General features: G+C 36.3%; 1 protein-coding gene across 2 annotated transcripts; it reads right to left on the bottom strand.

Annotated features, from left to right (window-relative positions):
- Positions 1-148: 148 nt before the first annotated feature.
- On the bottom strand, positions 149-15,247 carry ap1m3 (adaptor related protein complex 1 subunit mu 3). Of its 2 annotated transcripts, none has more exons than XM_048200010.1 (12): positions 15,043-15,247; positions 12,753-12,909; positions 12,556-12,623; positions 12,239-12,369; positions 10,685-10,832; positions 8,200-8,326; positions 4,929-5,071; positions 3,944-4,015; positions 3,503-3,661; positions 2,578-2,703; positions 2,412-2,487; positions 149-1,977 (listed from the first exon to the last, which is right to left on the bottom strand). In XM_048200010.1, exons 2-12 carry the CDS (start codon positions 12,886-12,888, stop codon positions 1,955-1,957), a joined length of 1,209 nt encoding a protein of 402 aa, XP_048055967.1. In that variant the 5' UTR covers positions 12,889-12,909; positions 15,043-15,247; the 3' UTR covers positions 149-1,954. The 2 variants fall into 2 exon arrangements, with proteins under 2 accessions (XP_048055967.1, XP_048055966.1); XM_048200009.1 differs by having other exon boundaries at positions 15,038-15,245.
- Positions 15,248-15,414: the final 167 nt, after the last annotated feature.

Genomic DNA, 15,414 nt, shown 5'->3' with positions numbered 1-15,414 from the left:
ATGATTGAGAAAGAAAATATGTTATCCATTTGCTCATATTCATACTTCTGCATAAAACAGCAATTTATTTCAATAGCTGGAATATCGATAGGTAAATAAACAAAAAAATTAGCCTTTGCATACAGCACAGAAAATAATCACAAAACGCTTGCCAAAACAAAAATCCATTTATTTTCTCACAATGACCTTTAGTATAGTATAACTATTGAGCAAAAAAGTTGTCAATAAAAAAAGATCAAAAATACATATTTCAGATTCAGTGTGAAATAAATATCAGATGTTGTCACGCCATTGACCTTTGGTATATAAATGAGGGAGGAACCCGTTTTGACGTGACAAATAATATATTCTGCTGCCTCTGCAGAGGTGGCAGACAGTATTACACACACACACAAACACACGTCGCACTGATAAAACAAGTGGTGCAATGCATGCTGAATGAAAGGAAATCTGGGAGGATTTTCCCAGTGTGAACACTTACAATGACCTACAAAAAAGTAATGTGTGATCAGATGTGTTGACTGCTGTGGACTAAAGAAACAAACACAATCATAATTAAAACATGGAGTTATTTGCTGTTAGGTTCATAGTAATGCCATTAAGCATTTCCACTTTTTATTTTACCATTAAAAGTGTCTAGGCATTCATGGTATTTTGAGTGAGCACAAACAAACCAAACCAAAGATAAAGATACGGGCCGCTGTGGTGAAAATATAGTGTTACTCTGCTGTCCTAACAGTACGCTGCCTTATTAATCATTGATTTTGAGCACAAGGTATTAATTTCATTGGGCCTGTGGTTATGTTTACAGCTCTACAGACATAAGATCTTATCACACTGAAAGACAGTCCCTCCACCTACAGCAGAAATGAAAATAAGCAGCTTAAGTTCACCCAAAAAATCTAATTTACTCACCCTCATGTCGTTCCAAACCTGTACGGTGCTATTTTAGTATCATCGATATACTTTTATAGTTTTTCTGTTTTTATTTTAATTTTAGTTGAAGTAATTTTGTTTTGGTCATTTTTATTAGTTTTTTGTCACACTTTATAGTGTGTCCTTAACTACTATGTACTTACATGAAAAAAAAATAAGTACAATGTACTTATATTGTGTTAATGTTGTATAGCAAAACACTTTTGCTGCTATTGAGGAGGGATACAGGTAAGGTTAGGGACAGGTTTGGTGTTATGGGTAGGTTTAAGAGTGGGTTAAAAGGTCAACAGTGTATGTAATAACAGAAAAATTTTATTACATGCAGGTAATTAATAATATAAGTACATTGTAAAAACATGCATGTACATCAGTGCATTGTATCAAATGATTAATTTAAATGTTAGTACGCAATAGTTAAAGACACCTGATATAAAATGGGAGAATAGATTTTATTAAGTTTATTTAGTTATTCTGGTACTTCAACTTAAACTAAACGAAAATGAGAAATGTTTGCTTGGCAACTAGCTGAAATAAAATAAATTTACGTTTTTTATATTTTATTTTAGTAAAGTAATGAAAATAACCCTGAATCTGTGTGTTTTTTTTTTCTTGTGTAGAGCATAAAAGAAGATATTTTGAATGTTTCAACTTCTTTTGTTTATAATGAAAGCCAATGGGGTCCAAAATAACTTCTATTGTATAGACAAAAAGTTTGTGTTTAAATAGAAGAAATACATACATGGTTTGGAACGACATGAAAATATCTCTTTAAATACAACATATATAGGTAGATTCTAGGAAGTTTCTGAAGATTACGATCCAAAGTCAATTGTTTCATAGTCAATCAATCATAGTTTCTCAGTAACTTTGCGGTTTGACTTGCTTGTTTAATTTGTAAAACCTGATCCCAGACAAAAGCAATAGGAAGGGTACAGCCGTCTGACTGCTGTGTGAAAGGCAGTAGTTGTCTCGCTGATGGAACAGGACAGATAGAACACACAACATATGCTGTCCTCTCTCAGTTGGTCCTCAGCTGATAATCTGTCAAAAATGTACAAGCAAAGTCAGAAAAGTACAACTAATAAATTGTATATATAAAAACAAGCACATCAAAGTTTATTTGAAGGCATTTGAATATGTTATTGACATTTGGGTGTTTGGATATATCTGAAGAATTCCATTGTGGCTTGAAGTCTGCTCTGCATTTCTTATGAATAAGTGAAGAGGGCTGAAGGATTAGAGTGACTCTCTCTCCTCTGGTGTCGCTGATGCAAATGGAAAACTGATAGTCTACACTATTTCAAACTGTGTGTGTGTGTGTGTGTGTGTGTGTGTGTGTGTGTGTGTGTGTGTGACAGAAGACAGAGTAAAAGGCTCATGTTCACTGAACTCTTAATGCAGGGTGAAGGTAAACTTTATATCAGAATGATATTTGAGAAAGCGAGTGTGAGAGGGAATTTCTGAATGTGTCTTACCTCCACTCTGAGTAATATAACGCACCCACGGTAATGCCTGGTATCCGCTCTTCTCGATAATCTTTAAGTATCGCACCTGTTACCACACATAAACAAAACTAACTTTAAGTCTACCGCACAGTGACTATTATCAAAGAATATTTAGTGAGGTGAATGTGTGCCTCACCTGAATGCCCGACACTGTGAAATATGGAATCTCAAACTTCACCGTAATTGGTCGCTTGGCCTCGAGTTCACCACTTTCCACACTTGGCAATCCAAAATGAGCTCGCATCATGAACTCTTTCCCACCCTTTAACGAGTAAAGACACATTATTATTTTTTGACACATCTAACTGTCTAATTAACACTGCAAAAATCATCACTTCAGTAATAAGTCCTAATTAACAGTACGGTTATAAATGAGTCTTCTGAGTCATGGTTGATACAAATTTTCCTGTCTTTTCAACGCTTCAACATCCGTCTTATAACCTTTCAAGCCTCAAACGCCAAAGACATCATCAGGATTTGAAAAACATCTTGGCTAAATGTCTCACATGTCTGTCTTCTTAGAGAGAGAGAGAGAGAGAGAGAGAGAGAGAGAGAAAAAAAACTAGGTTTTGCAACTCTTTAGTGGTAATGATAAGGCGCAGAATTATTTGCTTGTACTATGTTTGATGTCTTTGGCAATCATTTAATTTTTTATATTTTGCATACATTTTGCATATACTTCTGCCTCCGATTATAAAAGACAGAGGAGAAGCAGATGAAAATAAATGAAAATAAAAACAGATGAAAGGGAATGAATAAGAATTAAAAATTATATAAAAGGAAAAGGAAATTAATTTAAAAAATGCATAAAATATAACAGCAATAAATAAAATAAAATAATAATAAATAAATATATATACAACAACAAAAAAATTGCAAGAAATATATAAACTATAAAAGTGTATTATGTTTGCCAGTATTTTTGGAGTGCTGTTAAAAGTGTGAAATCACTCCCTGTGAAATCAGCAAAAACGTGAGGTGATGGATTATTTGAGTTTTTATTTAGCTTGCAGTGACACAAAGATCTCAAACATCTTGCAAAACACATGTATGGTACTTACAGGGAAGGACTTAATGTTCCATTCTACAGCACTCTTCTCAGGAACCCATTTAGCCTGGCCTGTGGTGGTCTTAAATTTGGGGGAGTCAGCGTCACTTGGAACAGGAACTAAGATGGACACATTGTTGGCAGTGGAGCGGCTCTTGAACTGACTGCGGGCCTGGAGAACAGATGGAGGAACTATAGCACAACTTCACACTCTAAGTAAAACTTCCAAAGCTACACTTCCAGAAAGTAAAGTTTCAGTATGGCAAGGGCAATAGGACAAAGCATGTTTATGTCAGAATCTGACAAGAGTTTGGACACAGCTCAGGTAAACTCCGAGCCATTCCCCAGGACAGAAGCCTGAAAGCTAATTATTGAAACCAGGGAGTGTGCTGAGCAAGAAGGCAAAGCAAGAATCAGTGGAGTGTGTAGATTGTGTATATGTTTTCAGCTTTACCTTAACCTTGATCTCTACTCGACTGTGAGAGAACTTCTCTATTACGCTCTCAATCCATATTAGAGGCTTCACCTGTCAAAACAGAGGAGTGACAGAGAAAATAACAGAGCAGTGAGGCTGCTGCCACTTATTGAGCCACTGACTTGCCTTTTTGACAGGTAATCTTCTTATATCAATTAAATACAGTAATATTTTCCAACTATTATAACAATACAAAATGTTTCTTGAGCATCAAATTAGCATATTAAGATGATTTCTGAAGATCGTGTGACACTGAAGTAATGGCTGCTGAAAATTCAGCTATGCAATCACAAGAATAAATTCAAAACTGTTATTTTAAATTGTTATATTTCACAATATTACAGTTTTCACTGTATTTTCATGGTGAGCAAAAGAGACTTCTATCAAAAACATAAAAAAATGAATATAATGACCCCAAACTTTTGAACGTTAGTGTATACATCTCGTCAGTTACAATCTTTGAATATTTGAAAGCAATATTATATAAAAAGTCTTTAAACGAGCAAATTATGAGTCACGACAAAAAGATGATAAAACGGTGATGTAACTACTTGCAGTTTATTGCTCACACTGCAAGTGGAAGATAAATTTGAATGCTTTACATGGCATATACTGCAGAAATACTAATAGTAGTATGATATTCCAAACATAACCTTTGATTCCTGTTTTTGTTTTGGTCTTTCAATTTCAGATTCTTTTAATTTCAAATTCTTTGTATGGGTTTTGCCTTTGAAGTTTTCGTCTTGTTTTTTCATCATTTTCATGTTCTTTGATTCTTGTATGCTTTTATTTAAATAAAGCTCTCTGAGACCTCATCATAACAACGGCACAAAAAGTATAATAGCTTTAGTGCATTAATGATGAACTTTGACATTCTAAATTACTACACATTATTATGACATCTATCTTTGGCAAAATATATCTAAACTCATTGATTGGAGAGTTGTGTAGATGCAGGACTGACCGTGGTATTGAGTCTGTAAGACATGAGTTCGGATTCTCCATCAGGTGGGATGAAAGAGATAGTCCGGTCGTTCTCGAAACGAGAGAGACGCACACACTGATGAAATTTCACATCTTCCAGTTCCACAGACTTACTCTTCTCTCCTGAGAGAAAGAGAAACAGAAGCCAGAGAGAGAGAGAGAGAGCGGGGTGAATTCTAATATAAGAAAAGTGGTCGCTGATGATTCTAATTTGTGTGAAGCTAGTTAATCAAGTTGAAAGCTGCCCACGCAAACACCGTATTCACACACGGAGCGTTCTAATGTGTTTCTTGGAAATTGCAAACAATAGCACTTTTGTGCACCCAGGTAAGTATGAAGGTAGTTTATTTGTTTGACCTCAGCAAAGAGAAAGGCAGTGACTACAGAAGAGCTTCTTAATGACTCAGGGCCTCTGAGCCCCAAAACTCACTAATACCACAGAGCTGTGGGATTTCACCAGCACGCTCACAGCAAGAATGTGTGTGCGCGTGAGCCTCACTTTATATTTATGAATGTATTCTGCTCTATCCAGGAGTGACATTTACAGTGGAACATGAAAGAGCTCTCAGAGGTTTGAGCTGGAACACAGAGGTCAGATCAGAAGCTTTGGGTCTGTGTCCTCTGCTGCAGATGAGACGTGCTGGGAGCCGCTGCAGCACCTACTGATGACATCAACCGCAGGGACTAAAGGTCGGGAAGGGGTTAGGATGCTCTCTTATAGCTCTCTGATTGGCTCCCCAGGGTCCACAGGCAGAGGCTTCAGGGAAAGTGATTGGTGTTCAGAACCAGAGGTAGACTTTTAGGTACACATCTTTTGACGCAGCAGTAAAAGTGCTCTAAAGATAGCAGGTTTGCCCTATAATGTTCTTTATAATATTAATTAGAAAAATACATAATACATAATATTCCCATGTGATTCTACAGAGAACAAGCAGTATGGAGGATGGATGGATTGAACTATGTACAATATGTCACATTTTCTTGCTTCCATTGAAGCAAAAGACACTCTTTGGGATATTCGCAAATTATGCTGGATAACATGATCATTAAATCACTCAAAATGTAATCCTAAATATAATTTTTTAATGTTTTTCCATTTAATTAGAAAAAAAAGCAAGAACCAGAATGTCCTATATCTTAAGATTTACAATAAAAAAAACTCGCATTTGCAAGTTTGAGCCTGTAGAGGGCTGTGTTTCACTTGTTTAATTTTCATTCTACTGTTGAGCTGAGGAGAGATATTTCTGGGTTCATGTTAGGACGTAATTGCAACTGATGCAAGAACAGAATTGCACCTTCTACCTTCAGCTCTGTTTAAAATAGTTTGCGCCATAGTTCAACTTTATTGTGGGAAGTGTAAAGGAAACAAGTAGGTTGATTTCACTTCCCTGAAACCATATCTGATAAAACAGTTTCCTGTAGAAGTAAAATGAAAGGGTGACTTGAAATACCTATGAAATGTTGTCAAGCTGCAGCACAGCTTGGTTAATAAATGCATCTAAAATGCATCTGATATTAAATGTGCACTATGCAACTTTTTTTGTAGTTCAAAATTAACAAAAGTTGAGTCAATACACCATCAATCCTTCTTCCAAAACGTGTTTTGTCTTAACCTGATTCACAATGGTAAGCCCATTATAAGTGTTTATATTTTAGACCAAGCGGGATGCTTTTCGTACAAAATTGTGTACTTACGTCACATCGCATCTAGTGTTGTCAAAAGTACTGACTTCGATCCTAAGTCGGTACTGAAATTTTAAAAATGTGACGCTTTGAGCATTGGATTCGTAAATACCTCTGATTGGTCGTTGTGTTCATGCACTCAACATATATGTCTGTAATTGGCTACAATGATCAACGCACAGGTGCATTTGAAAGCACACAAAAGTGTTTGAATTTGAAAGCAATTTGAAAGCGGGAGCAGGAGCGTTTGAAAGCAGGCGTCTTATCAGCAGACCGGTCAGCTAATAGACGCCTGCTTTCAAATGTTCCAGTGTGTATCTGTGTAAGCGCTCGGTGAAGAGCATCATTGATGACTATTTATAATCTATTTTGATCATTGTAGTCAATCACAGACATATCTGATGAGTGCGTGAACACAAAAGCCAATCAGAGGAGTTTCCGAATCTGCTCAACAGCGCTCAAAGCATCAAATTTTTAACATTTTCAGTACCGACTTGGTATCGAAGTCTGTACTTTTGATAACACAAATCTCATCATATTTCTAAGTAGAGAAAGATTGCTCTGCCTACTGTGACATACATTAGTTGTTACAACGAGTGAGAAAGGTTGACATGGAGCACACTAAATCTGGAACCTCCAGGAAATCACAAAAAAAAAAAAAAAAAACGCCAAACAGAGGAGCTTCTGCTTGCAAAAAGTGAGCGCGACAGAACTCGTAATAAAAGGAGCATCAAGATTGGATTATCTTTTCCTGTTGAACCTTTCCATCAAAACTAGTTTTATCTCTTTAGCCTAGTAGTGAATGTTTTATGAGCAGTAGGATAACCATATTCATCACGCAGAGCCGAAGCACAACCAAAACAATGTTCATCTGCAAAATGCATGCAGTTTTGTCTTTTATCGCTAGAGGGCCAAAAGTTACATAGTGTACCATTAATTTATTTGAACAGAATATCCTTGCTCAAATTGATTTAGATTATCTTTCTGTTGGACAGTGAATCTGGAGCTCTCCTGTTCTTGAATGCATAGCTGTATTTACAGAGCACATGCAGAATGCATAAATCAATCCCGATCTACTGTGAAAATAACACCCGCTGGGTTAGGCCTGGGGTGGGGATTAACCAAGAGAAACAGAATGAAATTCACCTAACAAGTGCAAATGAGAGAGTCACTTACTATAAAATAGGTTAAGACAATCAACTGACTGCTTGACTATCAGGCATGGGAATTAGGTCACTTTCTGCACTACTAAAAAAAAAAAAAATCAATTTAACAAAAAAAAGGGTCAATTTAAGGCTGAAATGCGTAAATTTGGTCACCATTTGTGACACCAAAAGAAACTGCAAAATAATGACTGAAAACCAGGTTTTTCATGAACACTTCCTCCATTTGCTCTTGCTCAGAAACCAATAGGCACACCCAAAACTTATGCCACAAGAACTGCCACAGAGCGAGAATCAGCCAACAAATAGCTTTTAGATGTCTCTGCATATCAAGCTGCATTTTTACATTGAATAAAAATTGATTTCAGTTCTCAAGACAATTTACTGATAGTTGTGTATACTCACGGCCAGTGATCTCGAAGAGAACTTTGTCATTGAGTCCAAGTCTTAACTCAGGCATGCCTGACAGAACGACTTTGAGTTTGATGCTGCCCAAAATCTCGCTTCGTAGAACACTGCCTGTAGCACTGACCTATAACGAACAAAACAGAGAAGATAAATGCAAAGCACAATCAAGAGTGGCAAGGTGCGATATTGTATCATCACCATTACTGCCATCTACAATTTATTACGCTCTGTTGAGCAAGGCAGTAACCGTGTGATTTGTGCTATAATGCTTTTGCAAAGAAAGGTTTGAAGTATGCTGTGATAACTACGAATATGAGAATGTAATATATTATATTATGCTAAAATATTAAAAGCATACAAGCTGGACTGTGAAGATAGATCTAAACCTTAAAAAGTCCATATCGAGTCAATACCTCTGAGGGCTCTCAGATACAAGAGCCAGAAAAAGCCAGAGCGAGAAAGCTGCACGGATGAATAGCAATGCAGAATTAGAAAGCAATGAGACGTGATTTAGCTCTTAATCAGAAGAGTGGTACTGCTCAGCGCTACTGTCTGCCAGCATTTAGACCCTGACTCTGAGAAGCACTAATGAATCCATCAAAAGCCAGTCCAGGCTGAGAGTTAAGGAGCAGAAAAGAAAGGCAACAAGAAACTTAAAGACGGCAGCTGCTTCCTCCTTCTCTCAATCTAAGGAAGTCTGGAGACCTGACCCTTGAGGTCAGCTGAGGTACAGTAGGATGATGAAGTGATAGCGTGGGCTGTTTGATGCCTGTACTAAAAAAGCAAAACCGATCCAGTATGTGGAAAGCTGTGGGGGTTTTTTACACAAGGAAAGTAATGTGCTCCTTTTTGTATTTTCACTATAGTATACATCAAGTTACTTTTTCAAGTAATTAATGCATGTTATGCTATTGTATTTATTGCAAATTATTTACTTAAAGAGTTAGTTCACCCAAAAATGAAAATTCTGTCATTAATTACTCACCCTCATGTTGTTCCACACCCGTAAGACCTTCGTTCATCTTCGGAACACAAATGAAGATATTTTTGATCCAAATCCAAAGGCTCAGTGAGGCCTCCATTGCCAGCAAGACAATTAAACACTTTCAATGCCCAGAAAGCTACTAAAGACATATTTAAAAAAGTTCATGTCATGTTTATGAAGTGATAAGAATACTTTTTGTGCGCCAAAAAAAACTAAATAACGACTTTATTCAACAATATCTAGTGATGGGCGATTTCAAAACACTGCTTCATGAAGCTTCGAAGCTTTACGAAACTTTTGTTTCGAATCAGTGGTTCGGAGCACGTATCAAACTGCCAAAGTCACGTAAACCTTTGAAATTTCAAAACACTTATGATGTATCGAAGCCTCATTTACTGAAATCACGTGACTTTGGCACTCCGAACCACTGATTCGAAACAAAAGATTTGTAAAGCTTCGAAGCTTCATGAAGCGGTGTTTTGAAATCGCCCATCACTAGATATTGTTGAATAAAGTTGTTATTTTTTATTTTTTTTGGCGCACAAAAAGTATTCTCGTCACTTTATAACATTAAGGTTGAACCACTGTAGTCACATGAACTGTTTTAAAAACGTCTTTAGTAGCTTTTTGGACATTGAAAGTGTTAATTGTCTTGCTGGCAATGTCCTCACTGAGCCTTTGGATTTTATCAAAAATATCTTAATTTGTATTACGAAGATGAACAAAGGTCTTACGAGTGTGGAACAACATGAGGGTGAGTAATTAATGACAGAATTTTTGGGTGAACTAACCCTTTAAAACTGCTTTTTTCATTGAATTTATTTATACAATATACAGTAAAAAAAAGTTATTTTCCAAAATAGAAATACAATTACAATTTAAAATAGTTGTTTTAAAATATTAAAATGTAATTTATTAAATGTCTTCAGTGTCACATGATCCTTCACAAATCATTCTAATATGGTGATTTGGTGCTCAAGAAACATTTCTTATTATTATCAATGTTGAAAACAGTTAGGCTGTTTAATATTTTGGGATATTTGGGAGTGCCAAACTGTGATGCATTTGCTCAGGATTCTTTGATGAATAGAACTTTCTAAAGAACAACATTTATTTCAGTTCGAAAAGAAAAAAAAAAACATATTGACCCCCAAACTTTTAAACTGTAGTGTACAAACAAATTTCACACCTTGAAATTTGATTAGGACTAATGGGTCAAGAGTACTGTACTTGCACCCACACATTATCAATATATTAATTAAAATGAATATGAGCAGCATCTATGATGACTGTGATTTTATAAATCAGAATGTATTCCTGAATATTTTAGTAGCCTTGGAACAACACAGTCCCTCTTCCCAACTCTATCCATTAAAAAGTCATAGGGAAATCATAGGTTAAGAAGAATGATGTTGAAGCCTCAACTCTAAACCTCACCTAAAGTCTGACTGGTTGATTGAGGAACGTTGTCCCAACAGTATAATTAAATCAGCTCACCAACAGGTTAACAGACTCAATGACATCCATGAAGACTTCATTTTTCCTGTATTTGATGCCCTCTGACCTCCAAGACACAGCATTTGTCACTGTAGCCGGGGGCCGTGGCGCTCCCACCTCCAGCTTATGCCCCTGTTGGGTGATGTACCTGTCATGGAAATGAAAAAAGAGGGTAACACTAATAATGACCAAGAAAACAGGCAGCATAAAAAAAATATCTTTATATTATTATATTACATTATATGCAGATGGATAATTAAATCAGCCCACCAGTGCATGTCAGCTATTACCAATGTGATGAACATTATTACATCCTGACATCAATCTGTCATCTGTCACAGACTTAGCTTTACAGATCTAATTAGATTTAAATTAAAATGAGTCAGTGAAGCAAGTAACTTCAGTAGGTATATAAACAGACCTCTGGTGTTAGAATGCTGAGAGAACAAGGACTCATGGGAAGAACATGGCTGCCCCTAGGGACAGACAGGCTGACAAACACCTGACCTTGTTTTTCTTTTTTTGTATTTTCATCACTTACATTAATGTAGTGTTTTCTTTACCACACATCCTTTACCTATTACACATAAAAAACACGAATGCAAAAAGAAATTAGTGTGGACGCTAACATTAAATTGAGTGTTTAATCACCCCCGATGAACATTAGCATCCTATTAAAAACACCACAACAAACCACTAAATATTCAATACGTCAGTTTCCTCATTCATTCCAAATCGATTCTGCGTCAATGTTGTTTTTAGAACAAGGTCTGGGAACTGTAGATGTGTATGTGTGTGTGCTCAAACCTCAAGTGTCTCCAGCTGACAAGGTATTGTGTTGCTGTCAGCGAGAGCTAGCAATAATTAGCTATCCGCTAAGTGGTTGCTTGCAAAACCAGGAAACTGATAAGCACTTATAAACCTGAAGGATGTTTATGAACTAACATACAAATGATATGTACTATGTTTTATTGTTTGTTCTTTAGCCTTTTAATTTGCTGGACAAGAAAATGAATACTGTGTTGTCTTGTTATTTAGCATGTTCTACTTTTATGCTTATTCTTTTTTAAATTCCCTGAGTGTCAGCTAAAATGCTATATAAAGTAAATGTATTATTGTTAGAATTAGTAAGATGGTCACTTGCATGACACAGCTTATGTGATATTAACATGGTTAATATAATTTATTTAGCTAAATGAGTTCACATTTGGAATATTCTTTAATTTTCTAAATAGATAAACCACTGCATGGATGAATTGTTCCCAACAAGATCAATAGATATGATGAATTATCATTTCATGCCAACTTTTAAAATGTATCTTTATGCTTATCTACTATATTACATTTCTCTGGTCCAAACATCTCTCTGTGTATTATAAAAAAACTATTAATAGCATTTTGTTAAACTGTGCTCTCTGCACAAAGCATATACAGTGACTTATGAATAGCACTGAGCTTGAATAGTGAATGGCGATCCCTCATAGCTCTGTTAGTAAACGATGAATACTGTTCTCTGAGAAATGATGGTTGAATGGTTAGTCTGTCAGAACTTACTCTAGTAAGATCTTGCTGTCAGTGGTCTGAGGGAATCCAAAGTCCATGACTTCATCCATTAGCTCATATACTGTCACAAAATTGTCTCGAATACTCTCTTCTTCCAGTGACTTGAAATATTCAGTGAACACCTGCAAACAAATAGTCAATACAAGGCTACTATACTAAATGTACATACATTTAGTAAGGATATATTATAGTGAGGAAATGTGCTATGGCAGTTTTTATAGGGTATATTGATGTTTACACAGTCAACAAGATTGTGCTGTGTAAGGTTTTATTGAAGGCGTTGTCATGTTGATAGATATAAAACTCACCTCAACTAATTTGTACAGGAAGGAGTATACAAGAGCAGCATTGGTATTCTTCTTTGTTACTGCAACCACTGAGTAAAATCTGTTAAGTGGTTAATACGCTAAAAACTTGCAGAGCCATTACTATACAACAGTAGGACAAATATTCACAAAAGAAGTGGAAGATTATATTTGTACATTTACAAGCGTATAGAGGATACGGTACAGGTTGCTGTGCTTTATCCAGAGGAAGTGGGTGGAGCCATGAATAATAACTGGTGACAAATCTTCATCTTCCTCTCTCTTCATCATTATGGGCATGAAGTTGTCAATCTCATTGACGTCTATGTTGCCCATGTAGTTCCGGCATATGAGCACCTTAGAGATGGAAACAAAGTTGAAAGGATAAGAATGTCATAAAACGGAGTATCCCAATTCTGATCCCCATCACTCCATTTTTTAGGGGAAAACTGACAGACATGGATTTTATGCTTCTTCTTTTCTTCTTTTTCTTTTTTTAAATTGATAAGATATAATCTATGCATTAAAGGTGCCATAGAATGGAAAATTGAATTGACCTTGGCATAGTTGAATAACAAGAGTTCAGTACATGGAAATGACATACAGTGAGTCTCAAACACCATTGTTTCCTCCTTCTTGTATAAATCTCATTTGTTTAAAAGACCTCTGAAGAACAGGCGAATCTCAACATAACACCGACTGTTACGTAACAGTCAGGATCATTACTATGTATGCCCCCAATATTTGCATATGCCAGCTCATGTTCAAGGCATTACACAAGGGCAGCCAGTATTAACATCTGGATCTGTGCACAGCTGAATCATCAGACTAGGTAAACAAGCAAGCAAGGACAATAGCGAAAAATGGCAGATGGAGCGATAATATGTGACATGATCCATGATATCATGATATTTTTTTAGTGATAATTGTACATGTTTCGTTAGCATGTTGCTAATGTACTATTAAATGTGGTTAAAGTTACCATCATTTCTTACTGTATTCACAGAGACAAGAGCCGTCGCTATTTTCATTTTTAAACACTTGCAGTCTGTATAATTCATAAACACAACTTCATTCTTTATAAATCTCTCCAACAGCGTGTAATGTTAGCTTAAGCCACGCAGCATAGCCTCAAACTCATTCAGAATCAAATGTAAACATCCAAATAAATACTATACTTACATGATCCGATGTATGCATGCAGCATGCATGACGAACACTTTGTAAAGATCCATTTTGGGGGTTATATTAGCTGTGTGAACTTTGTTTATGCAATGTATATAGAGTCGAGAGCTCGAGGGCGGGGAGTGTGAGCAATTAAAGGGGCAGCAGCCTGAATCGGCGCATTTCTAATGATGCCCCAAAATAAGCAATTAAAAAAATTAATTTAAAAAAAATCTATGGGGTATTTTGAGCTGAAACTTCACAGACACATTCAGGGGACACCTTAGACTTATATTACATCTTGTAAAAAACGTTCTAGGGCACCTTTAAGTGCAAACCTTGAGGTTCTCTCAGTGAATAAAGAGAATATTTTATTTTTCTTAAAGATGTTTCGGCTCCAGTCATCACGCAAAATGGATTTCTTATACCCTCAAAAGTAAACACTTGTAATAAATTCTCAGGCCAAAAGGACACTTACAGCACAAGGTTTATTTGCATAGACTTAAATCACCCTGAGGAAATGTTAACATCTCAATCAATAAGAGTTATCAACCAATATCTATACAAATACCTCTCCTAATCAATCCAAGATGCAATCAAATACTTCCAAATAGTCCTGGTCAGTTTACAGGTGCATTGAAGGTATATAGTAGGGTGAAACCTAAAAGATCAGAGAAGTCTGACTTTAACATGGCTGGTGTTAAGGTATTCCTTCAGATGGAGATATTGGATTGCTCTAGGGCACAGACAAGACTGCTTTCATCAGCACTGCCAAAATCCAGGGGTATATTGGAAGGTAATCTATTCCACTGAGACCCTGAGGCTTTGTTTTCATGGAAACACTCATATCCATCCATTACAAACTAATGTATTCTGAACTTCACTCTCTCTATATATAAAACTATCTTTATATTCTCTTATTTATGTGTGTGTGTGTGTGTGTGTGTGTGTGTGTGTAAAGGGTGACATGTAATTTTTGGATTAAAAAACCCTATACATACTATATACAATTCTATAAAATAGGATTATAAAATATAGAATTAAAAAGAAATGTTAGCAGGAGCAACTTTTAAATAGGAAGTACTTCGATATAGAAACAAGCAATACATGAACATTGAAACTGTCTTTAGTGGAAGTCCTGTTCACTTCAAGAGTGTGATGTGGGTAGCCTGTCATGTAACGTACTTACATAGTACATTGAATTTACTTTCGCAATTGATCTTTAAACCTATATATAGATTTCAAATAAAGTGACACTGTCTATCCTGAGAGTAGGCTATGAACTGTTCGACCTTCCTCCGACAGGTGCACGCGCTCTTACCTTGCCTTTCAAGTCCAGGATGAAGATCGCGGACGCTGCCATCTTTATCAAAGCTGATGTATGACAAGAGGAACTGACAGGAGTTGAAGTTTCGTCAGTGTTGGTGAAGTTTAATCACTCGAAATGAAGAGAGATATTCCCCATCCCTTATACACGCATCTTCCGGGTCTGGAGACGTCTAACCGGTTGTGCAGCTTGAGCTTGTTGCTGTGCTGTACACTGTGAGAGACGCGACACGTCAAAACTAGAACCCTGCCGTTATAATTAACGAAGCGATCTACGCTTTTCAAGTTTTGACGCGTCCTTCGATTGCAATGTTGAAGCGGCGTGACGTAACTTCAACTACTTTAAGGTGACAAGACGATTCTTTATTGAAC

This window comes from Megalobrama amblycephala, linkage group LG8 (assembly GCF_018812025.1).
Source record: "Megalobrama amblycephala isolate DHTTF-2021 linkage group LG8, ASM1881202v1, whole genome shotgun sequence".
In the NCBI taxonomy this organism is placed as follows: Eukaryota; Metazoa; Chordata; class Actinopteri; order Cypriniformes; family Xenocyprididae; genus Megalobrama; species Megalobrama amblycephala.
The sequence above is the reverse complement of the archived record's forward strand: the minus strand, read 5'-3'. Positions and strand labels throughout refer to the sequence as shown.

What these genes read in the sequence shown, in the direction of transcription:
- ap1m3 (XM_048200009.1), bottom strand. Translation starts at nt 15,079, where the DNA reads ATGGCAGCGTCCGCGATCTTCATCCTGGACTTGAAAGGCAAG. An exon ending in TCACAGTGTCGGGCATTCAG is followed by an intron (nt 2,488 to 2,577) that starts GTGAGGCACACA and finishes GTGTGGTAACAG; the next exon opens with GTGCGATACTTAAAGATTAT. An exon ending in TTATATTACTCAGAGTGGAG is followed by an intron (nt 1,978 to 2,411) that starts GTAAGACACATT and finishes CATTTTTGACAG; the next exon opens with ATTATCAGCTGAGGACCAAC.